The sequence below is a fragment of the Mastomys coucha genome, unplaced genomic scaffold, assembly GCF_008632895.1.
Source record: "Mastomys coucha isolate ucsf_1 unplaced genomic scaffold, UCSF_Mcou_1 pScaffold22, whole genome shotgun sequence".
Lineage (NCBI taxonomy): Eukaryota > Metazoa > Chordata > Mammalia > Rodentia > Muridae > Mastomys > Mastomys coucha.
The window spans coordinates 167,157,072-167,182,004 of record NW_022196905.1 but is presented as its reverse complement, the minus strand read 5'-3'; the positions used below and the strand labels follow the sequence as shown (position 1 = coordinate 167,182,004).

Genomic DNA, 24,933 nt, shown 5'->3' with positions numbered 1-24,933 from the left:
TGGGAATGTTGTGGGCTTTTAAAACCTCAAAGCCCACCCCCAGTGACACCTTCCCCAACAAGGCCACACCTCCTAATCCTTATCAAACAGTTCCACCATCTGGGGACTAAGTATTCAAAACTATGGACCTATGAGGGCTATTCTCATCCAAAACACAGAATCAGAATATATTTCTTTTTGTCGAGCATCCCTGAAGGGAATTATTTCAAGATCCATCCATGTAATATATAAAATGTATTGCAATTTAGTAAATGATCAATATTTCTACTGTATGTATGTAATCCATTTATCTCTTTGTGTGTGTGTGTGTGTGTGTGTGTGTGTGCTAATTTTTGAGATAAAGTCTCACTGTTTGGAACAGATTGGCCTCTAATGAGATCCTCCACCCTCCTGAGTGCTAGGATCCCCAGTGTTTACCACTCTTGGCTTCATATTTAACAACTCTTCCCTTTTATTTCCCTCCTGCCCTCTCGCCCTCCTTACCTCCCTTTTTTCCTCCTTCCCTCCCTCTTTCCCTCTCTCTTTCCCTCCTTCCCTCTTTCTTCCTTCCTTCCTCCCTCCGTCCCCCCTCCCTTTCTCCCTTTTTTCTCCCTCCCTCTGTCCCTCTCTCCCTCCCTGCTTCCTTCCCTCCCTCCCTCTCTCTCCCCCCTCTTTTCTTCCTTCCTCCCTTTCTTTCTTTCTTTCTTTCTTTCTTTCTTTCTTTCTTTCTTTCTTTCTTTCCTTTTGGTGTTTCAAAACAGGGTTTCTCTGTGTAGCTCTGGAGGTCTTGGAACTCACCCTGTAAACCATGCTGACCTCGAACTCGGAGATTTGCATTACCTCCCAAGTGCTAGGATTAAAGGCATGTGCCACCACAGTTCCAGCCAGTGGTTCCCATTATGAAAATGGTGGTATATAAATGATATAAGAGCCATTTTTCTTTCCTTCTCTGGGAATTACCTATACCCTTTATTTTCCCTTCTGTCTTAGTTACTTTTTTTATTGTTGTGATGGCACCATGACCAATCAGCTTATAAAAGAGAGCATTTAACAGGGGCTTGCTTAAAGTTTCAGGGAGTTGGTCCATTCTCATCTTGGTGGGGAGCATAGTGCTGGGCAAGCATGGTACAGTGGTGCTGTAGGAGTACTTGAGAGAGCACATCTAAACTGAATGGTGTGGGTAGAGAGGCAACCTCAAAGCCCACCTCCAAAGTGGTACACCTCTTCCACCAAGGCCATATCTTCTAATCTTTTCTAAGCTGTTTCACTAGTTGGGGCCAACTAATCAAACATATGAGCCTATGAGGACCATTCTCATCCAAATCACCACACCCTTTATTTTCTTTATATTGAAATGTTGAGACTTTGCATTGATTGATGTTTATTAGATGAGCTGTACATGTAGTTTCCTCAGTTTGTACTTGATGCTGCATATATTGTCTTATTTTATTCTTAATTATGTGTGTGTGTATGTGCAGTTGCCCACAGAGGTCAGAAGAGGACATCAGATTCCCCGAGGCAGAGTTACTGGCAGTTGTGAGGTGCGCAGTGTAGGTGCTCTGCCACCGCAAGGAAGGCTGACAAGCTCTTCCTGTGGAGCTGTCTTTCCAGCCTCTCTATGGGTTTTTGCTTAATAGAAATTTTTTGTTGGATTTCTTGGTCTATGGGGTTTGTTGGGGTTTCTTTTGTTTTTGTTTTTGTTTTTCAGACAGACTTACTGTTCAGCCTTGGCAGGCTTGGAATTCCATCCCTAAGCCAGGTTAGCCTCAAAGTCAAAGATGTACCTGTCTCCCCCCCAATCCTGGGCTAAAGGCATATGTCACCACAGTGGCTTGTGTCATATTTACATGTTTCTTGTCCCCACCCTTAAAATACATAGTCCATTCTGATATTTCATAGGCTCATTTTTTTCATGTAAATCTTGGATTCATCTCTATTCATCTCTATTTTATATAGAATGGGGTCTTAGGGTTTCTTTTGCTGTGATAAACTCATGACCAGAAGCAGCGTGAAGAGGTGAAGGTTTATTTTAGCTTACAGCTCTCAGGTTACACTCCTTCACTGACCAAGAGAAGTCAGGGCACGGGACTGAGGCAGAGGCTTCCTGGATCTCTCGCTCTTCATGGTGACAACTCCCCAGCCAACTCAGTGGGGAAGATCCAGGTCATGCTTGTTTTCATGTGTTTATTTGTCTCAACAATACTAGAATTTAGCATTCTACCTTCCTGAAATTCTTTTTTTGTTTTTTTGGGTTTTTTTTTGAGATTTTCTTACTATGTAGCTCTGTCTGTCCTGGAACTTACTGTGTAGAACAGACTGGCCTCGAACTTAAGAGATCTGCTGCCTCTGCCTTCTTGGTTTAAAGGTGAAGGCTACAAAACCCCTTTTTATTTATTTTTATTTGATGTGCATTGTTTTGCCTGCATTTATGTCTGTAAGCGGAGTCAGATTCCCCTGAAATTGGAATTAGTTGTGAGTTGCCATATGGGTGCTGGGAATTGAACCCAGAGCCTCTGCCAGAGCAGCAAGTGCTCTTAACCACTGAGCCATCTTCTCCAGCCTTAAAATCTTGTTTTAAAATCGATTATTATTATTATTATTAGTGTGAGTGTGTGTGTGTGTGGGTGTGGGAATTGAACCATGTGGGAATTGAACGCAGGATCTCTGGAAGAGCAGTCAGTGAGTGCTCTTAACTACTGAGCTATCTTTTCCAGCCCCTGGCGTTCTTTTTTTTTTAAGTATTTTATTTTATTTTGTGCATGAGTGTAAGCACTTGTGCCTTGGCACACATGTGGAGGTCAGAGGTCAACTTTTGGGAGTTGGTTCTTGCTTTCTGTTTTGCTGAGGCCTGGTCTCCCTTGTGTGCTGTGCTACACAGACTGTGGAATGGCTGGCCTGAGAGTGTCTAAAGATTATCCTGGCTACCCTTCCATCTCACTGGAGAAGTACTGGGATCTCAGAGGCACACCAGACACACAGCTTTTCCATGGCCTCTGGACGGCAGGCTCTGGCCTTGCTTTCACAGCAAGCACTGTGCCCACTAAGCCACCCCAGGCCTTCTCTGTGGAGGTTCTTCAGCTAAGAGACCTGCGTGTGGGATTGTGGGGCATGAGGGTTAGCTGTTAAGATAATCCCACACACAACACACACGTGTGTGTGTCTGTGAGTAAATAAACATTTTGTTGCCAGCAATTCTAGCACCAGGAGGAACAGGCACTTGGACCTCTGAGCGTGAGGCTAGCCAGCTACCACTTGCGATCCTGTCTAGAAGTAAAACAAAATAAACAACAACAACAACAAAAAAATCCCCCAAACAAGTGAAAACAAAAATCTTGTTTTTATTGAGCCTTTTTTAAAAAAGTAACTTATTTATTTTATACGCATTCATGTTTTGCCTGCATGTGTGTGTACAAGGGTGTTAAATCACCTCGAACTGGAGCCACAGACAGTTGTGAGCCGTCATGTGGATGCTGGGCATTGAATTTGGGTCCTCTTGAAGAGCAGGCAGTGCTTTCAGCCACTGAGCAATCTCACCAGTCTAGAGCCTTTATTTTTATTTAATAGAGACATTCAAATTTTTTTCTGATACAGGACCTTACTATGTAGACATCTAAAATTGTTCTAAGACTAACTTTCATAGATTGGAAAATGTTGGTTCTAATCTTTTTTTACTCAGTTTCTCATTGCTTCATGGGAAAACAACTGCCCAAAGTTCCTACAGTACTTTCACTGATAGAACTCCTTCCTGATTGGTTTTATGTTTTAAAAAAATTTATTATTATTATATATATGTACACTGTAGCTGTCTTCAGTGACACACCAGAAGAGGGCATCAGATGTCATTACAGAGGTTGTGAGCCACCATGTGGTTGCTGGGATTTGAACTCAGGACCTTTGAAAGAGAAGTCAGTGTGCTTAACTGCTGAGCCATCTCTCCAGCCCCCCTTAATTGGTTTTCAAGATGTGCCCTGATGTGTTCTACTTGTATTTGGCAGTTTCTCTTGTGCGACTGAATTATTATTAATGTTTTGCTGAAGATTTTTGTGTCCCTATTTGTGAGGGATATTTGTTTTTAAGTCTCATTTTTGGTCTTCTTTTGGCTAATAATGACTTTCAAAGTAAATGGCTAATTACTTCATTTTCTTATGTAGTTTTGGAATAATTTGAATAGATTTTTTTCTGTCTTTAAAGTTTTTTTGTTTTGTTTGTTTTGTTTTTTTGGTTTTTTTGAGACAGGGTTTCTCTATGCAGTCCTGGCTGTCTGGTGGTATTCACTATGTAGGCCAGGCTGGCCTCAAACTCGGAGAATACTGAGATTAAAGGTGTGTGCCAACACAGCCTAGCTATATTTATTTTATGTGTGTGAGTGTTTTGCTTGTTTATGTCTTTGCACCGTGTGCCACACAGTGTGCCCACCAAGACCAGGAAGAGGGCACTGGGTCCTCTAGGCTGCTTTAGAAGGGGGATAGACAAGAGAATCAGGTTTTCTAAGATTGAGACAAGAATGCTAGCTGGATCATGGTAGTATATGTCTATAATTTTAGCACTTGGGAAGCTGGAGCAGAAAGATATGTACAAGTTCAAAGCCAGCCAGGGTCACATAGCAAAATGTCTCCAAAAAATGAGAAAATTCTAGAGAATGTAGCAAGGCTCAGCAGTGGAAGTTTGCTAGTTGCTGTGTTGGGGGGCAGGTATCAGAGAGTGAGAAAGGTGAGAGTCTCAAGCATCAAGACCCAGGGCTGGTATCCAGGAGAGACAGGATGAGAGGAAAAGGACTCTCTAACCCAGGAAGTGGTTATAAATGTACAGTATGCATATTACATATTTTTTTCGATGTATGGGTTATATGAATACCTGTATGCTCATGTGAGGTGACCAGAGGGCACTGAGTAGCCTGTCTTGTGATTCTCTACTTTATTCCTTTGAGACAGAGTCTCTCAGTACATCTGGAGCTAGGCTAGTGGCCAGGAGGCCTCAGCCCCTCACTGTGCTGCTAACTGTCCATAGCAGGTTAAGCAGCCTGACTATTGATGTGAGTGTTGTGTTCCAAACTCAGATCCCCATTCTTGCTCAGCCAGTCATCTAGTCACAGAGCCTTTTCTCTAACCCACATTTGATATGTTTGGAATTCTGAGTCATACAATTTTAATTGCCTTTTCTAAAAAGCAAATAAAAGTTTAAAAATGGCCGGGCAGTGGTGGCGCATGCCTTTAATCACAGAACTTGAGAGGCAGAGGCAGGCAGATCTCTGAGTTCGAGGCTAGCCTGGTCTACAGAGTGAGTTCCAGGACAGCCAGGGCTACACAGAGAAACCCTGTCTCGAAAAACTTAAAAAAAAAAAAAAAAAGAAAGGTTTAAAAAAAAACGAAGGTGATCAACTGGATGGCTCCTCACTGTGCTTTCAAGAATGCCTCAATGAAGCTAGGAATGGTTTATGCTTGTAATCCTGGAGTCAAGAGGCTGAGGTGGGAGGGTTTCTGTGACTTCAAGACCAGCCTAAGCTATAGAAGATGTTCCAGGCACAGTGTGGCTGGAGTGAGACCTGCCTCAGTCTTTTACTACCTTTATGAGGTAAGGTGCCAGACCCTTAACTCCTCCTTTTCCAGGCATAATGCTTTGCCAGGCCACCTCCCAAACCACTAACAATATACCTTTAAGGCACATATTTTTACAATAGTTAAAACATATAAAAAGCCAAGGTATTTGTATAGAGTACATGAAAAGCATATGGCACCTGACGGTTTTGTCTTTTCTCAATGGAAGTTTTTCTCTACACAGGGAATCTGAAGATACAGTATTGCTGGTCCTCAAAGAGATCTACCAAACCCAGGGTATCTTCCTTGACCAGCCTTTACAGTAAAATGACCCGTCTGTGGCTGCTTACTGTAAGTTGTTAACGCTGTGAGATGTTTATATGTCCATATGTTATAAGGAGCATTGGAGCCTCAAGCTCTTTGTACAGATCTGTCTACATCCCCATGATCTAGGTACTACTCACTTGGAGGGCACTGGTTAAAATTCATAGAAAGTGTCCAGTCGCCCACTCTGAAAAGGATTGCTGCACATCTTACCCTATGCTTGGGATTACCACACTCAGCCTCCAGACAGGAACCTGGAAAGTCTGTATTAGATTGTGGCATTCTCCGGTCGCTGGTTCCCCTGGTTGACCACCCTGACCTTCTCCCACTCTCTCCCATAGATGGACATTGAGGGAGACTTTCCTGAAAACCCACACGCTTGTTGCTGCAGCTTTCTTCTCAGCTATCTTGTGTCCTGCATGCTGCCTGCCTTACTCCACGGGATCTTTCCAAGATAATCCTCTGGAAGTTAGTGGGAAGCAGAGGGAAGACTCATTGCTTTGTGTGAACACTCATCAGTTTTTGTAGCTAGGGAGTTTACATATTTTAATGCTTTAACAGCAGCACTTCCTTATTTATTACATGTGGATGAATATAGCCTGTGTAGGGGCTTAGAGAGGCTTACTTAGGTACTTGGGGTCCAGTCCCTCTTCGTGGTCTCTGTACTGGAAGGCTAAGCATAAATGGATATGGGGTAGCTGCTAGTTTTTGAGCCAGCATTTCTTTCCTGGGTGTATCATACGAAGATCAGACAGAAGCTTGCTGCTAATACAGTTTGCTCTGAACACTGTCACATAGGTGAGTTGTAGGAACCACTGGTGCTGGCCGTTCTTACAACTGCTTCAGCTTCTGTAACCCTGAAGGTTGTATGAACCATATGCCTGCTCTTTTATACCATATTCAAACCAGAGGTGAAGTTGAGGAACTTAGTAGGTAATACTTATTTTGAAGGTGATGTTGAACTTATTTTGAAGGTCAACCTGAAATTACATGGCCCTCCCTAGCTGTTCATGTTGTAAATGCACTCTTTTAGTAGCACCAACTTCAGTCACCTGCTCCTTCCACTTGAGTAAAGGAAGTCTTGTGACATAAATGTCACTGCTTTCTGAGGTATCATCAAAATGTTTACTTAGGGTTGGTAGTCAGTGTAGTTGAGCATGCAAGGTAGGCCAGGGGAAAAACCACATTGTGAAGTACAACCCTGTCTCCAGGGTCTGAGGAGCAGCTGTGTGCACCGTGCTGACTCTGCAGAACTCCAGGCACATTTACCTTGAGAAAGAGTGACTGTACACGAAGTCTTCCCTTCTCAGCATGTGCTGTCAGCTCTGTCCTCCTCACAGCTGTCCTTTGAGTGGCAGAGGAGGTGAGCTGTGTGTTGATTTTTTACTTTTTTTTTGTAAACCTATCATGGTATCCAGAGGCACTGCACATAACACGCCCTGAAACTCCTCAGATGGCAGTGCCCTTTACAGACAGTACTGAGCCCTGGAGGTTAGACAGGCAAGCACAGGACGTCAGGCCTGGCTTTCCTTTCTGCTTATGGGTAATACTGGATAAGCAAGCTACTAAGGAGTTTAGGTATATGGAATACTTTATTTTTTCTACAATATGTCTTGAGTAAGAATATTTGAGAATTAAGTAGTATTCATTAAATACTAAAGAGTAAGTTTTGTCCGTTGCTGTCTTGAGGTTTGTTTACTCTTGTTAGCAAAGTCATTACTACTTAAGAGTAAAGCAAAGCACAGCCGAGAGTGCGTTCTTGTGACCAAAGATGGGCAGCTTGGCCCTGGCGAGCTAAACCACTGCACTGAGAAAGGCTTCTTCCTGGTAGTCTGGTCCTTGTACCTCACCGTGACCCACTTGTGGCGCTATCATGCTGAGTGTTATACAAGTGAGTAGGGTGGCAAGGGGCCTGGGTATGGAGCTGCATTGTGTCATTTGTAATGTACAATCTCTTGACCAAGGCTGTTTTTAAACTCCAGTGTAACAGCATTCTGTACGTAATTCTGGCTGCACAATTAGTGAGAGACTGTTTGCAAGGGAAGATGAATAGCATTGATTACCTTTCTGATATTTTGCACTTTTGAAATGTTTGTTTTATATGATTATATTTAAGACTTTAGTAAATGCCGAAATAAAACTATTGACCATTTACCTACATTCATGTGGCCTTATCTATCATCAAGAAAAATCAATATAGTAGGCATTTTCTCTTATGTATTACTAAATTCAAAACAGAAGTTTTAGGCAAATAACTAATATGTGAGTATTTTCCCTTGACGTCTATAACTCAGAATTTAAAGTGTGGCAATTTTAAGTATGCCTATAAATACAGAAAACACAGAGCCTGCCCTTTAGTATCTATAAATATTAGCTTGTACCCTAGATGCCAGCAGTTAATTGCATGTACCAGATGAGGATCCAGTGCTGACCTCCTAGACCTGAATGGTTCTTACAAAACCTCAAGCACACTCTTGTAGTGCACTGTGTGTGAGGAGGAGAAGTGCACTGAGATGTTTAAGACCTACGTCATAGCTAGGCAGTGCTGGGGCCTGCTCTTAGTCCTAGCACTCTGGAGAGCTCTTGAGTTCACGACAAAGAAAAAAAAAATGAGTATGTTATAGGAAGAAATACATAAGACCGAATTTTATTTAACGTATAATAACAATAAAGAAAAGGTAGCTATCAGGCGGTTCTCGGTGCCAAGTTCTGGTGATAGCCCTTAGTTGTTTCATATATTTCTTTGTGAACAAAAGGCAGAAAAAGATACATTTATTTTCTAGATAATATCCATCATTTTTCCTTCCTAATGTAGTAAAAAGTAAAAAATTGGCCAAATTTGGATGTTTTATTATTTAAGGCTTAGTGGAATGTTACCACAAAAAGTAAACAGAATCCAAGTTTGGCTAGCACTGCCCTTATTTATAAGGACAGAGATTATGTTTGGTAATTAAGCCTTCTAGGGTAAAATGGGGTCATGGAAGCTTCCTTTGTGGGAAGGTTTCTTCACTGTAAACACACTAGATCTCAGAATACCAATCCTGTGGACCAGATTCATTAACCTAATGAGAGAAGTACTGAAAGAGCCCTGCGCCAGGCCAGCAGTGAGGCCTTGGAAGTGGGGCAAAGGTGCACAAGCCTCTGGAGGCAAGTACAGCGTGGCTGTGTCCTCACGCTGACCTCGGAAGAGGTAAAAGCCAGAAGTCCTTGGCTTGTGCATGGTGTCCACTTAGGAGGGTTGATTCGCTTGTTCTCCTCTGAGGTAGATTCAGCTAAATATCCAAATGGTGACATTCACTGGGCTTCTGTGAAGATGCAAGTCTGTGCTTGTCCTGAAATGGTTTATGGCACTCTACGTCAGTCAGAGGGGGATAGTACTGCCTGTAGCAGACATAGGCAAATGTCATTCCAATCATGGAGCCAACTAGCACATCTGAAGAGAGAAAGGAGCACCCCCTTAAAACCATGCAGTTACTCTGCTTGTAGGGGCTAAAAAAAGAAAGCCCCAAGCCTACGCTGCTAGTTTCCTTAGTGACTTGATTTTATCACACAGTTATAGGATTATTAGTCAGATTGTTCTCTAGACAGCAAATCAACATGCTCCGTTAAATCACCATGGGTGAGTTAGAACTTTTAAACAAAAAATAACAAGCGTTTTTGACTCTAGTCATCAACTTGTTTTCACTATTTCAAGAATTCTGGGGCTAGAGAGATGGCTCAGAGGTTAAGAGCACTGACTGCTCTTCCAGAGGTCCCAAGTTCAATTCCCAGCAACCACATGGTGATTCACAACCATCTGTAATGGGATCTGATGCCCTCTTCTGGTGTGTCTGTAGACAGTGACAGTGTACTCACATACAATAAATAAATAAATAACAATAATAATAGTAATAATAAAAAAAGAATTCTGCCTAGGAATGGTAGTACACAGTTATGATCCCAACATTTGGGAGGCTGAGACAGAAACCTACTTCTTTCTAGGCTTGGCTAGAGGTGGAGCTGTGTCTTAAAATAAAGGGAGCTGAGGCATGGCGATGTATACCTTTTATTCCAGAACACAGAGGCTGCTGTAATTCTGTGAGTTTGAGGCTAGCTTGATCTACATAGCAAGTTCCAGGGCTATCCAGGGCTAACTGGTGAGACCCTGTCTGGTAGGGTGGGTGTGGGGTGATGGTGCATTAACAGCTGAGAGTTGAGGGTTCAGCTAGCAGGTAAGAGCACTTACTTGCATCAACAAGAAGACCTGGGTTCAAATCCCCAGTACCCACATAAAAAGCTGAGCATATCCGTAGATGCCCTGTAACAGCCTCTGTGCTGGGGAGGGCAGAAAGGACTATGGCACTTACCTACTTCCCCCATGATTGGGGTCCATGCACCTGCATACACGTGCATATATACTCTATACAAGTTAATCTTAAAAAGAATGTGTGTGCTGGGGCGGGAGGTCCATGTGGAGGTGAGAGGTAACTCTGGAAGCCTTTCTTTCTTTCTACGTGCACATGTGTTCCAGGGATCAAACACAGGCTGCGAGGCTTGTGCATCCAGTGCCTCTAACTCTGAGCCACCTCACTGGCCAAAACTCTAGTCCTCTTTGGCTGCAAACGCACACACATAAAATACACAGGCTGTCCCTACTCCCTCGCTTGCTCATTCATTCAGCCGATGCTTAGTAAGCCACTCCTCTGTGCCAGTTTCTAGGGTTAAAACAAGCAAAGCAGAAACTCCAGTGGTGTAAAAAAAAAACCCTGCTTACCTTGCCAATGGTGCTTGTAGTCACACGTGCGGGACAGTGCAATCACAGCTGCAAAGAGTAATGGTGACAGAAAGGCACAAAGCCTCCAGGACTTCCCTCGGCCTTGTGGAGTGAAGCAGTGTAACTTCCCTGCCAGGTAGAAGGAGGCAAAGGCCAGACCCGCAAAGGCAACTAGAAAGGGAAGACCTGTGAGTTACGTGTCTTCCTGTGGGGGCCCGTCACTCATGTCCACACAAGGCAGGGAGCAAGATCAGGATTTACCCCTCCTGATCACAGACAGGGAAAGGAGGATGAAGGGCTATTCTCTGCCCCAGAGGTAGTATCTTAACAGTAGTTTCTGGAATACAAGCTATTACTGTGGACAGTGCTGTGGACGCCACATCTATAAGTGGGAATCCCCATAATAACAGAATATACCATGCTGGGTTCCTGGGAGCTGCAAAGGCCCAGCAGCCCCTCACAAGTAGTAGCTCGCTCGCTCTCTCTTTTGTTTTTGTATTTTTGTTTTGTTTTGTTTTGTTTTGTTTTTTGAGACAGGGTTTCTCTGTATAGCCCTGGCTATCCTGGAACTCACTCTGTAGACCAGGCTGGCCTCGAACTCAGAAATCCACTTGCCTCTGCCTCTCAAGTGCTGGGATTAAAGGCATGTGCCACCACCGCCTGGCCAAGTAGTAGCTCTTAAATAAAGTTTTTTTTTTTTTTTTTAAAATGACTAGTAAGAGATGGCTCATTCCTACAAAGCTTTGCAGGTTAAATGTAGCCATATTTAAAGTACATATTGGAGCTGAGAGTTGACTTGAACAGCAGTTAGCTCTTGAGGGGGCCTTGGTTCAGTTCCCAGCACTCACATGGCAACTCACACTGGTCTAACTCCACTTCCGCCCCCTCCTAGCCCCTACAGCATGCACACACACATAAAAGCGAAACATGGACATGGAAGTATTGAAGTAGTTCACATGGAACTCATACAGGAAGAATGTCCACTGGGGAAGCTCTTTCGGCCCTCATTCACCACATCCTTGTCCCCTGTGCACGTCAGATCAGAATGGGCCAGCCCATCGGGGAAGCATCGGTAGAAGAAATCTGGACGTGGCCTGGAAGAAATAAGTGTTGTTTAAGCACATATAGTTTACTCTCTCAGAAAATATTTCTCAGTAATAGTAGCTGTCAGTAATCTGTCGACTACTAATGTCTTAGGCAAAATAATTTAATGGAGTTAGATTAGTGTTTATATTGAGAAAAAGGCTTTAGTCATATGGCCAGTGTTTAAGAAAGTCTAGCATCTGATTGTTCTTTAGCATGACAGCAGCTAGTCATACTGTAGCTTTAGGTACACTGAAGGCTGTTGCTGTGGGACATACTCAGGACGGGACACAGCAGGTAGTACATCTACAACAGGCAGAGGGCAGGGAGAAAGGAAAGACGAGTCTGAGAATCTGGGAAACCAATGCTTGAGAACACGGTGGAGCTCAGGGAGGTTCGAGGTCTCTCACTTACCTGCCCACTATCAGTTTTACTATGTTGGTAAAGACACCGTTCAGAGCTAGGGCAAGGCTGGCAGCTGGAAAGCAAAGACGCCGTCAGTGCCATCTGCTGGGGAAGAGGATGCCACCCCCTCACTCAAAAAGCCTTCGTCGCTTTGAGGTCGAAACCCACCAGAAGCGAGCATAAAAAAGCATCTGTGGCCCGCGTTCCAGTTTCAGAAAAACGAAACTGGCCTAGGGGCGGAGAAGCCGAGCACCGAGGAGCACCTGCGTCGTGCCGGTGTCAAGCTCGTCCTCAACAGTAATACTTGCTTTCGGGCCCCACGGAGTAACGGGTGGGGTAAGAGGACATACTTTAGGGGTACCGATTGGCTGATGCCCATTGCCACTTGCCAACACTTAAGACGGGAGCAACTGGAAAGGGCGACTCACCGAGGCAGGCTTGCTTGCTGTCGGTAGCGTCAGCTTTCCTCAGGAACTTGGCGAGGAAGATCAGGGACAGTGGAGTGAGGAAGGCAATGACCTGAAGGAGAGCACAGGGAGGTAAAACCAAGTCCCTCCCGGCCTAAACCACCCGTCGCCGCGCACTGAGATCAGAGCCCAAGCACACGCCTTGCCCGAGACCTGGATCAAGGATCGATTCCCGAGCAACTAGCACGAGGCCGGGAAGAGGGTGGGAGGAGCCCGCGAGGAGGAAGGGAGGGCGGCTCACGCACAAACATGCGGCTGGTGGGGAAGTATTCCGCCTCCACGTACGGGTTCCGGTACAGCCACAGCTCCTCGGGCTGGATCTGCCGCTGGAAGGGAGGCAGCAGCTCGGTCACCCTGCGGAGGAAACGGGGGGCGAGTGACAGGCTACTCCGGCGCAAGGACCTGCCGCCCCGAGCCGCTTAGGAAGTGCGAGCGCCCTGGGACGCCTGGGAGCGGTGACAGATCCTTACAGGAAGGCCACAAAGAGCAGGACCCGCACGCCCAGCTCGGCTCCCAGGGCCACCGTCCCCATCCCGCCACACGCGCGGCCGGCGGATCGGACGCTGACGTGGCTCCGGCGCGCCGCGGTTCCCCCGCCCAGCGCCACCTAGCGAGCTCCGAGGGGACCGACTGTCAGCGGGGCCTCCAGGAAGCAGGAAATTCAGAGCTCATCTGCTGTGTTCTGAGTAGCACCTAGCAAATAACAAAGCAGACCTCGGCTTGATCCGCATGGCCTGACTGTTGTCCAACCAGCAGGCCACCTTTGGGTCTCAAAGCAATGTGTCCTTCCCTAACCACCCAGATCAGCTCATAGAACACAATGAGGGACGCCATTCTTCAGAAGACACTTGCTCTACAAAAGCAAACTGAAAACCCACTTTAAAGAAACTATTTCTCAGCAGCATTCCAAAGGGAAAAAACTGGGCTGAGGGTGGGTGGGTGAATGTATTGTTTGTGTCTCCGTTCCCAGTAAACTGTACCATGAAATTACAGGTAAAGAACAAGCCCGTATTCTTAAGTAGACCATACAGGACAATTTATTAAAGTCATCCTCAAGCAAGACCTGAAATCAATGGAATGCCATTAAAAGCTTTCCCACATTCTTACAGAAGCAGAAAACATATTTGAATTCTAAAGTATCTGTAAGATTAAAAAGGCAAGATTCCAGTAAATACAATGTACAAAAACTGTCCGACCAGCACACATCAGTAAAGAAGCTCAAATGTTACAGGCAATCTCACATACACTACACTGGTTAACAGCTATCTATGTACAGGTTAACCAAGACTGGTAGGCTCATACTTTGCAATAAGACATTGGTCAATAAACAAAATCCTTAAAATATGTTTTGAAGTCATTAAACAGTAATGCCCTAGTAGAATACCCCTGGGGAAAATTAACACTAAGCCCTTAGTGTTAGGAGCTCCAAGTCACAGAACCTAAAGAGACTGACTAGCAAAGGTTGACACTTTGATATTTCACAGGTCTACAGAGTTCATTACAGGAAAATACAGATATAAACAATCTATCAAGAACTTTATTCAAAGAACACAAAGTGAAGATGGAATCTGCAGGTATGTGTTTATTGTGTAATATTCAAATGGACACAAATGAATTTGACATATCAGCTGAAAATACACAAATCTTTGTATATAAAAACGTCATTTTAGCCAGATGTTATCAGTTAGCATCTTGTTATTAGTGGCAATACAGTTAGTTACCATAGGGTACAAAAAATGAGATGTTAATTGACAACAAAAGTGTAATTTTCCTCATTCCTTTTAACTGACAAGAATCCCCTGTCGAGGCAAACTGGCAGATCCTGGAAAGCCATTTGCACTGGCAGATCCTGGAGAGCCATTTGCACGCCGCGAGGATGAGCCAGCAGGCAAGGAAGCTCCTCTTCCCTTAGCAGACGCAGTGAAGTCACAAGAAAACCAAGGACCCAATACTGACTTTGGCAACTGCTATTTTCCCTTTGACGTACATGTTATGACTTTCAGCGCCTACTGAAGGACAAGCAATATTGTTCTCCCCCCTCCCCCAAACACAGGTACAAGTGCTCACATTTGCCACTTTTGCAATGGACTGACAAAAGCCAAACAATTTATTTTTCCCCTTTTGAGCCAGAGTCTCTCTACATAGCCCTGGCTGGCTGGGAACTCATTATGTAGGCCTTGAACTCACAGAGATCTGCCTGCCTCTGCTTCTGGAGTGCTAGGATTAAAGGCATGTGCAACCATGCCCAGTGGAAATGGGTTTTTGCAACAAAGGCTATACATAGCATTTTAGGAGCAGAACGTAAGTGCAGCCTCCTCCCCACACACAGCATTTGATAAACAGAGAGCAGAGCAGAAGTTCTTGGGAATGAGGCAAACAAAGGGAAAAAAGGCAAAACAGAAACATAGGGAAATAATTTCTAACCCTGCTGCTGCTATCTCATGCAAGAGCCCCTTCCTCAAAGGTCCAGCAAATCTGAGACGCCCATGCTCCCACCGGGAGGACTTCATATCTGACAGTATACAAAGAGATGCTTCCATTTTATAATTTTAAAACTATAAAACCTGAATTCACCGGGGCAGGGTCTCAGTGTTACGGGAACTACACTGTGCCTTTCCCTCCCTTGCTCCCAGACTCCCAGGACCCTGCCAAGGTAAAAACTGGGGATCTTTCAACTCATACAAATGTCCAGTATTTGCTAGTCCATTGTGAAGCTGTCTACATTTATTCCTTTGTCCATATGAAGATGGACCAAACCTTTTCGTAACCAACCATTCTGTTAAAAATAAGCAGAGGAGTGGTCAGATGCAGCAGCCATGTGAAAAGCAACTCAAGTCTAGAAATAAAGCAGTGCCTTGCCATCTCATGAGAAATATACAATCTACAAGAGACAAAGGCACGGGGCTGGCGGTGTCTCAGCTCTGCGGGGAAGGAACTCAAGAGGGGTGTTGTCTTGGCAAGATCAGCAGCAGCTCCTTGTAGAACTGCAAAGTGTAGTCTGCCTTTGACCCTAACAGAACATATCCTGTAAGAAGTACTCAAAAAAGAAACTACCGCATAAAAGCTGCCTAGCAGTCCAGCCGAGTATTTCCCACGAGCAGACAGACCCTCAGTGTCTCAGATCCATATCGCTTCAACACTTCTGCAAACACTGCAGTAGGAGACATTTGAGAGAAAGCAGCGGGCTGCAGGGACCTTATTATCTCTTTAGTTTCAAATACTTCCTAACTCATACACACACACACACACACACACACACACACACACACACACACACACACACACATATATATATATAAAATGTTATATATATAATGTTATTTATATAACACACAGAAAACTCAGTCTATTCTACAGCTTAGGAAAGGTAATTTTTTGAGAATTAAAATAGAGCAGGTAGGGCTTGCAAAGCAAAAGTGAAGATAAAACCTACTCCACTCTGATCCCCACCTGACTCAAGATTGAAATCAGTGGCTGTTGCAGCACACGGGCAGTGACGAGAATTGGCCCCGTCCTGCGAGGCCAGGCAGAGGCAGCTACTCTGGCAGCCCAGGGAGGCCCCCAAGGCCCAGAGCCTGTGGTGACCTCGGCCTATCATCTCTAGCTCTTTTCAGCCAAATTTCTAAAGCTTTACGCTGATATTCAGAACTCTCATCTTCCTCCTGAGGTTAGGAAATACCACTAATATCCCATGCTGCTTTAAGTCCTTTATTCTGGGCTGAATAAAATCAGCCACAAATACTGTATACCAAAGTCATGTTTAAAAGCTAGCAACTAGCAGCTTCAGACTCTGGGTGAGCAGTGCCTTTTGGAATGTCACTGAGAGAGGACACAAAGGGATGCCGTGTGTACTTATACACACACAGGCAACCAACTTTCTGTTTCCTTAGCCCTCAGTTCTAAGACACAGGCCCCAGTGGCACAGGACAATGCCCCTGCACTGGCACAGCAAAGGCAAATGTGGAGCACGAAAGCTTCGAGACCAAGCTGAGTCATCTAGTGAGAAAAGTGCAAAAAGTCCTTTTACAGACAGAAAACATAAGCCATACCAGAGAAGCAGAATAGAGATAGATCAGGGTGAGGAATTTATAAATCCGAGATGCACCCTGGAGCTTACTCTATAAAAGTTGTCAGATACTAAGAAGCATGAGGTCAAAAGGAAAGAAGATACAATCTCATATCGGACACTGTTCTCGTAAGGGCTACATTTGGAATAGCAAAGGAAGTCACTTATCAACAAGTTTAAAAAATGTTATCATGTCTGTATAAAATAAAATTTAATATGATAAAACCCAGATACTCTTACATTATTTTTTTTTTAAAGGACATCAAACTTCATAATTGCTCAAGAGCAAAGTTTAGTGTTTGCGTGGGCTGTGCTTCCCATCAGTCGCAGTGACTGCGCTGGATGCTGGGTACCATCCTGTCTCCCCCCTCGTGGGAGCTTGTCCAACCAGCAGAAGAATTACCAGAAGTGCTACAGTGGGTAAATGGCAGTTCAGGAGCTCAGAGAGAAACTGTAGTGTCTGTGGTCTATAAATTGCACATTTATATATATTTAAAAAAGAGGCACAAAAATTGCTCTTTCTTTTGTCCAGAGAAGAGGTCTGAATTGATTTGTAAAAAATTAAAAAAGGAACAAACACACCTAACACAACTACAGGGTGTCCCAGAGCATCTCACACCCTATGTTAGTAAAGTACTAAGATTCTTGAGAAGGATAAATCCTACTGGGCACCTCCAGTAAGCAGGTGAAACTCACTGAGAAAAGTCATTAGACTTTTATTTAGTCTAATGTTACCAAGTCTAACATGATTTCATACAAGTAATACTGGAATAAATCTATTCCTAAGTGCTAGATGCAAGTGAATTCTGTGAGCAGACACCTTGGTATGCGTGGGTCTGTACTATTCAAATGTCACAGCCATGTTTGCAAACACTGACTTTGTGGGGAGCATTTTCAAGTGCTTTCTACCGTGGAGCATCTCTGTGGCTCCTACATACCCTGTGAAAGAGCAAGTTCTTCCCCTTATACAATGGGGACAGTCTTAAGTATTGCATAATACTAAGTAGAAACTGTTCACATAGAACTTAGGGATGTTTCTGCCCACTTGCACCATCCCAAAGTTAGGAAATCAACTGAAAAAGTCTATTAAAATATAATTCAGATTCAATTACATAGCCTTACCAGGAAACATGACTGAGTGATCCAGCTGGCAAAGGAAGCATGATTGGCAGAGGGAAAGACAGAAAATAAAATGCCCTTGAATTCCAGGTTAGACTGGAGTCTACATTAAATTGGTCAGAAAATGGTGCATATATGATCCAACTTTTGGTCTGTGCCTTAATCTTTCTTTAGCCCCTTGCCAGTGGTCAGGACAGCAGGCATGAGCATTCTCCTATGCATTCACGTCCCTCAAATGTTTCAGAAAATTACAATGAGTGAATGCACTCATTCCTTTTCCCTACAAGATATTTCTAGGTAGAGTTTGTGCACCATGAAGCCCACCCAGTTTAAGACCACAGAGGTAAACTCTGTCAAGGAGTTTGTCTCCAAGAGGCCAGTCTGAATACTTGCTGAGAGCCTTCTCTGACACGAGAAAAGGCATGTGAAAAAGGAAAGAGAAGTTAGCCAATCTACGGCTCAGTAAAGAGGTATATAAAGGTAGTCACGCACGCTTGCACACATGTACTCAACACACACACACACACACACACAAATGTGCATGAACACTCATGGAGGTTAGATTGTTTGAACTACACTTCTCAGAATTCCTAAACATGAAAATAAATAGAGGAATGACTACTTTCACTTTACACAACCCAGGATTACACCTTAGGCTTTACGGTGATCTTATAGACAGAACTTTCTTTTAACTTTCTCTCTTTCAACTCTAAAAACAAGGACACCTCTTTTGCTGATTGCAAAGACACTGAAGCACAATAAAAGGCAAGAAAAGACCAAGGGAATTTTGCTGTCCACAAAATTATCCCCAAAACGACAACACAGAAAAGCCAGACACCACCAAGTGCTTTAGCCTAGGTGAGCTGGCTCCCATCCCTGTCAGAAGGCAGTCTGACAGCAAGCGCAGGAGCATCCTCTATGTCCTCTTCTACTGAGAGCAGCTGGGGAGAACTCCACCTTCATTCCTTCACTTCTTCTCCACACTCTTGGGATTCCCATTTACACCTGATCTTGCTCCAGTGTTCTGGTGACACAGGAGACTCGGGGTCGTGGTTGGAGCAGCAGAGACGACCTTCTAGTGCAGAGGGCACCAGAGCCCCCTTCCCATGAGCCTTACAGAATGAGTGTGGACAGAATTCACAGAAGGAAACGGCTGCACTGCCACACTCGTCACACCGATGCCATGGGCACTCCCACTTTCCTAACGCAGGGGTAGGGAGGAGAGAGAAAGCATCTGTTAGCCTAGTTGTTGATTACCCAGCAAATACCCAAGAGGTGCCTCCTGTTTTTGGAGACAACGTCACACTGTGTAGCCTGGCCATCCTGCTACCTGGTTCCTAAGTGCTAGGATTAAAAGCACGTGTTACTAGCCCCATTTTGAAACAAGGTCTGTCTAGAGAGTGTAGGCTGTCCTCAAACTCCCAGAGATCCACTTGCCTGTGCCTCCCAAGTACTAGGATTAACCATGGGTGCCTGCACCTGGCTCGCACCCTGCCTGTTTTACTTAGAGGCTCTGGAGTTGAGTCCAACTCCAAACTTCAGCCAAACAAACTCACACCTCATAGTGTTTTTTCATAGAGGTATGAGCTACGGGCTCAAACCCAATGTCACAGGCGCCAACTAACACCTACGGTGACCATAAATAAGAAATGTGTCCTTGCTACCACATGAGCTGTATGTCACTTGCATGGAAAGAGATTTCTGATGAGTAGTTTCTAACTTCACAGTTGCATTAAAGAGAGCAATGTATCCCAAATCAGCGGCAAAACCAGAAGCAGAGAAGGGCTTGGAGGTCTAGCTTACCGTAGGGTGGCTGAGTCAGGTTAAGGCATAGGAGGTGGTATGCTTTGGGGCAGTCCTTTTTGTCACACATGACCAGCTCTCCACCATCCCCACAGTGAAAACAATAATCCTCATGAATTTGCTTCGCTTCCGCTTTGACTTTCCGTCTCTTCTTTAACTTGGCATTTTTCGTCTTCTCGTCAACTGCTGATGTGCATGCAGACTGGCAAGAAAGACAGACCATGGTTTTAACATCAGATAACGATGACACTTTACCAGAAGAGCTTACCCCAGAGGACACTCTAGAAGCCTCTGTCAAAGTGCATCTGGGATTCTGTTCCCTACGAGGCAGCCATGGAGAAGAACTACAGTACTCTTTTATCTTCGCCTTCATTATGTAAATATAATTTATTTGTATTTTATGTTCACTGGCATATGTCTGTAGGAGGGAGTCATATCTCCTAGAACTGGAATTATAGACAGCTGTGAGCTGCCATGTGAGTGCTGAGATTTGAACCCTGGTCCTCTGAAAGAGCAGCCAATGCTCCTAACAATTGAACCTGCTCTCCAGCCCCTTCCTTGATTTTTTTTTAAACAGGCTGTTTTAAAGAGAGGGAGAGGGACATAGGCCTTTATTTACGTGTTTCTCAAATTAAGCTGGCTGAGTCGGTGGTTCCTTGAAATTAGTTAAAAAAACAAGCCACTTCCTCTTCCTCCTTCTCCTCTTCCTCCTTCTCCTCTTTGGCCTTGGCTGAGGCTGCAGCAGGAGCAGCAGCAAGAAGGCCTCGGGGTTTTAATCAAGTGGGAAGGTGAACTCAGTCCCTACAGACAAAGTCAGGGCCCGTAAGTAGCCACAGATGATAGAATATGGTATGGAGGGAGCCCCCGGGCAGCAGGCGACACTGGCAACACCGCAGGCGGGTGGAGTCTCCTCTGTGATATCATGCACTACTGTTCAGGGGTTAGAAGTCTGCCAGGGTCAAACCCATGCTGTCTGACCAGCCCCACAGAGGGGAAGCTGTCAGCATGTTCAGCACTGGGGCTTTCTCTGCTGGCTTTCAGTGTGTCTGGCCTTTGTCATTTGCACATCGCTGGTGAATTTCAGTGGTGAAATTACCCCAGAGGCCTAAAAGAAAGTGGTTGTCCAAAACCCGTGTTCTGGGCCCTGGTAGCAGCACGGGCAGCAGTGGGCATGGCAGGGAGCAGAAGCGTGTTCCTTCTCGGTGAGTGTAAACATCCCTGAGCCCAGCCCCAGGTACAAGGCAAGCATTTCTCCAGAGGTGTGCTACTTCCCAGATGTTCCCAGTGCCTTTGCACATCAGCACAACAGCTGTCTGTCAGAGGGACAGGTGGATTTGCTTGGAGCCCACGTTGTCGTCTCCCACAATGGAGCATTTTGGATAATCATCAGTGATCTTCAATGATTTGCTCTTTCTTATGTGTGTCTGCGTGGGTTCATGCAGCTGCTCACAGAGGCAGGGCTGCAGTCACAGAGGCTTGTGAGCTGCCTGGCGTAGATGCTGGGAACTGAGCATGGGGCCTCTAGAGGAGAGCATGCTCTTCAGCACTGAGCCATTAGACTGGAACCACTGCAGCCTACGTGAGAAGATCTCAACAAAGCAGCAGAACTCCCAGGCTGCCCGCCCTCTCTGGGCACGATGGCAGCACACTGTCCTTGGCTGCTCCAGAGTTCTTAAGACAATGTCACTTTGTGCTGAGCTTCTGTCTGTCTGAGCAGTAGATTTAACTGCAAGCCGCTTTCCCGGCCGGTCGGACTTGAGACAGCCTGAGGTCCCCGTGCCTATAATTTACATACTCAGCAGATGCCTGTTTATTTCTGCAGGGTTTTCTTTTTGTTTGTTTGGCTATCCTAGAATTAACAGTAATCTTCCTCCTCCCAAGTGCTAGGGTTTGAGCCACCACACCCAGGTAACATTCACCATTTTAAAAGAATATTATTCAGTTTATACATTTCAAAACCTATCAGACCTTACTAAAACAAGCTTCTTTAAAGAGTGAGACTAGCAAGATGCATAGGTGGCCTCTGCCTGGAATCCCAGTATTTGGGGAGTGACAGTAGAAGAGTCAGGAACTCAGAGTCATCCTCAAGAACAAGAGTTCAAGGCCAGCCTGTGCTCCAAGAGATCATCTCAAAACCAACCCCACCTCACCACAGACCTGACTGAATTCTGTACAGGAATTCTGTAACAAAGCCAAGCAGGTCATAGCTAACCCCTGTAGCACAGTCCTTCCCTGCCCTGGGTGGAGTGCCCTGGACAACTGACCTTTGGCCGCACTCCCAGAAATCCACTGCAGTTATCTGCGCCACAGTGGCACACTGTCCTGCCATTGCCCAGACAATCCAAGTTATAGTTAAATGTTAACTCCATCCCTGAAACACAGGAGAAAGAAATGATTCGCTGTGACATGAGGAGGAGGGAACACTGCCAGCCACTTTCACAGAGACACATGGTTCTGAGTCAAAGACTTGTCCCAGGCTGGCAAGATGGCTCGGGGTGAAAGCGCTTGTCATGTAAGCCTGACAATGTGAACTGGATTTAGATCCCATGGCAGAAGGAGAGCCGAGTCCTAGAGTTCTCACCTGTCCTCACAAGCACACACAAATACACACACAAATGCACACATCACGTACAGTGTTAGATTCTTCTCCTCCCGCACCCCATCTCACTAAAAACAATGATCCCTGCCCACTGATGAGTATGCCAAAGCTAGATGTTCTAAAAAGAGAATACCCTTCAACAAAAAGCAGTGAAAGCAGTGAAATAAGAACAATGGGGATGGGACCTATGGTCAAGAAGGGCTTCTAGGGCTGGAGAGATGGCTCAGCAGTTAAGAGCACTGACTGCTCTCCCAAAGGTCCTGAGTTCAAATCCCAGCAACCACATAATGGGCTCTGATGCCCTCTTCTGGTGTGTCTGAAGACAGAGACAGTGTATTCACATACAGAAAATAAATAAATAAATCTTTAAAAAAAGAAGAAGAAGAAGAAGAAGGGCTTCTAGCTTCGCCCTCTTTCTACAGCTAAGCTCTAGTTTCTAAGTGGCACTCCTGTGGCGTCAGGACAGTGTTAGGAATGCCTTCCACTGTAAGCCAATACATGCTCACAACTGTAGCTCACCACACCTGGGAAAGACCCAGGGATGGAGTGAGGGCATGCTGAGCAGCCTTTCAGCTGGTGCCCTCGGTAGTGAACTGCCCTTACCAATTCCCTAAATTTGGAAAACTAGCTGGTTCTGCTGACATGCTCGGTGGGGAAGGAAAAAGAAAGCAGTAACGTAGCTCTGAGGTTCCTAGTGTCTAATCTGAAATGGAATGGTCTTCAGAGTTAAAACCAAAAGAAAAATAAACCAGTTGGTGTGGATACAGCAAACTGCTTTTTTAAAAAAGATGTATTTGGACTGTTTGTAACTATGTGTATGTATGAGTGGGCAGGGTGCTGTGGGAGATGAAGGGTCCAACCCACCGTAGCCACAGAACAGGTGGTTGTGAGCCACCCACATGGATGCTGGGCATTGATCTCGGGCCCTCTGCAAAACAAGTATAGACTCTCAACTGCTGAGCCATCTCTCCAGCCTCCATGAGCTAATTACCTTTAATATGTTTTAAAATCACACAAGAGCTAGGCCATCTGGTTCCATTCTGCAGACAGCACTATTTTGGGAAATGATGTGTCTGAACTGAGGTTCTGCACTGTGTGTGGTGCAGGCCCTACCACATCCTGTGAGGTTCTGCACTGTGTGTGGCGCAGGCCCTACCACGTCCTGTGAGGTTCTGCACTGTGTGTGGCGCAGGCCCTACCATGTCCTGTGAGGTTCTGCACTGTGTGTGGCGCAGGCCCTACCACGCGTCCTGTGAGGTTCTGCACTGTGTGTGGCGCAGGCCCTACCACGTCCTGTGAGGTTCTGCACTGTGTGTGGTGCAGGTCCTACCACGTCCTGTGAGGTTCTGTACTGTGTGTGGCGCAGGCCCTACCATGTCCTTTTCTGTATAAAGGCTGGGCAGGTTTTCTCTTCAGATGTAGTTTTACCACATTGGCAAATCACACCCAGTTGTCTGAATAATCACCCAGGCTTCCCCCACAGAGGGACCGGGCAGCAAGCTGCTCCTTTACCTGCAGGGATGTCACAAAGAGCAAACAGTCCAACTCGAACATCTCCATTTACGGTCCACTTCTGTGTCTCACAGTTTGGATTACAACTGTGGTTCATGAAACGAGAATAATTTCCCTTTGGTCCAGCATCAATTATACGGTCCTTCAGAAAGAAGAAAGTGAGGGATGCCTTGACATAAACTAAATACAAGCCCATTTAGAAACATTCAGTTGGGAACACAAGACAGTATCATTTATTATCAGCTGGTGTGTGCCAACAACTGTCAGCTCTAAAAATACTACAGACACTCTTTGATGGAGTTACCACGCTCTCTATTTGAGGACCTTAGAGGTTCTTAAAGTTTTTTTTTTTTTCTAGAAACTGCATAGAAACTGCTGATAGTAGTCTAATAAATGAAGATCAGCGGGTCACATGTTTCGGCATTTTTGATCACGCATGGAGCTATATGGTTCAGATAACCAACTACTCAGGCATTTTGTTCTTAGCTTCTCTCTCCCACTCTATGGTAGAAGTTAAACTGCTGTGGGATAGAGGACGGAGAAGGGCAATGAGACTCTCCCTGAGTGGGAGGTGATAGTCCTTCATGTCTGTGCTTTCCTTGAGTTAGCTACATAGGAAACACTAGACAGTCAGGCCCATCAGAACGGACTCTAACAATGTACAAGTTCCAAAGGCCTGAACCCACCAGATGTTGTCACTGAGCTGAGCTCAGTGAGACTAGGATTCAAGACACAGAGGCCAGCATAACACCGGCAGCTGAGGTTACCCTGTGAAACACGTGCAAGCTGGAAACTTTCCACATAATGACATAACTAAGTATGTCCTAGCTTCCTTTTTCTTTTTTGAGATAGTGGCTGATTGGTGTGGAATATGCTATGTAGACCAGGCTATTCTTGAACTCAAGAGATCTGTCTGCCTCAGCCTCAAAAGGTGTGTGCCATCATACCCACAATGCCCACAATCTCTTACTGGTTTTTGCTTGTGATGAGGCTCAGATCGACAGCCTCATACACACTCAGCACATGCGTTAGCACTGAGCCAGGACCTCAGCCTGGATGATATTCTGACTCGTAGAAACATCACAGAACACAGGGGACATGAGGACTAGTCTTGGTCCTAAGTGTGGAATAGTGTACTAAACAACAACTCAACTATGTCTAGGCCTGAGCTTTCTGTCCTCTGCAGGGACAACGATAAGAAATGAGGTCATGGCTACCACGAGACATGAAAATACAGATCTATCTAGCAGTTACGTATGGTCTTTCATGTGTTTCTTTCTGTTTTTTTT

The 24,933-nt window shown here is 45.1% G+C and overlaps 3 protein-coding genes across 11 annotated transcripts in view; 1 reads left to right on the top strand and 2 right to left on the bottom strand.

The window, feature by feature from the left end:
* Positions 1–24,933, top strand: part of Ddhd2 (DDHD domain containing 2) — a 55,565-nt gene that overhangs the window by 26,383 nt on the left and 4,249 nt on the right. For 3 of the 5 annotated variants that reach the window (XM_031339372.1, XM_031339368.1, XM_031339373.1), the window contains one exon: positions 5,758–7,997. In XM_031339372.1, the coding sequence (XP_031195232.1) occupies positions 5,758–5,839 (82 nt within the window). In that variant the 3' untranslated portion in view covers positions 5,840–7,997. Of the gene's footprint in view, positions 1–5,757; positions 7,998–24,933 lie in introns of those variants that run through there. The other 2 variants (XM_031339369.1, XM_031339370.1) reach the window with 2 other exon arrangements.
* Positions 8,456–13,268, bottom strand: Plpp5 (phospholipid phosphatase 5). Of its 2 annotated transcripts, none has more exons than XM_031339385.1 (7): positions 13,016–13,268; positions 12,791–12,899; positions 12,507–12,597; positions 12,088–12,151; positions 11,560–11,684; positions 10,591–10,761; positions 8,456–9,169 (listed from the first exon to the last, which is right to left on the bottom strand). In XM_031339385.1, the coding sequence occupies exons 1-7, from the start codon at positions 13,075–13,077 to the stop codon at positions 9,132–9,134; spliced, it is 660 nt and encodes a 219-aa protein (XP_031195245.1). In that variant the 5' UTR covers positions 13,078–13,268; the 3' UTR covers positions 8,456–9,131. The 2 variants fall into 2 exon arrangements, with proteins under 2 accessions (XP_031195245.1, XP_031195244.1); XM_031339384.1 differs by having other exon boundaries at positions 8,456–9,270; positions 13,016–13,259.
* The window catches only part of Nsd3 (nuclear receptor binding SET domain protein 3), a 115,343-nt gene continuing 104,513 nt past the window's right edge, over positions 14,104–24,933 (bottom strand). For 3 of the 4 annotated variants that reach the window (XM_031339348.1, XM_031339350.1, XM_031339351.1), the window contains 4 exons: positions 23,645–23,786; positions 21,798–21,904; positions 19,534–19,735; positions 14,104–18,931 (listed from right to left, as the gene is read on the bottom strand). In XM_031339348.1, the coding sequence (XP_031195208.1) occupies positions 18,690–18,931; positions 19,534–19,735; positions 21,798–21,904; positions 23,645–23,786 (693 nt within the window). In that variant the 3' untranslated portion in view covers positions 14,104–18,689. The remainder of the gene's footprint in view (positions 18,932–19,533; positions 19,736–21,797; positions 21,905–23,644; positions 23,787–24,933) is intronic. The other variant, XM_031339349.1, reaches the window with a different exon arrangement.

Coding starts and splice junctions, on each gene's coding strand:
- Plpp5 (XM_031339384.1), bottom strand. CDS start 13,077: ATGGGGACGGTGGCCCTGGGAGCCGAGCTGGGCGTGCGGGTCCTGCTC. Junction 11,685..12,087: donor GTAAAACTGATAGTGGGCAG/GTAAGTGAGAGA, acceptor TATTTCTTCCAG/GCCACGTCCAGATTTCTTCT. Junction 9,271..10,590: donor CTACAAGCACCATTGGCAAG/GTAAGCAGGGTT, acceptor TTCTCTCTTCAG/ATGTGCTAGTTGGCTCCATG.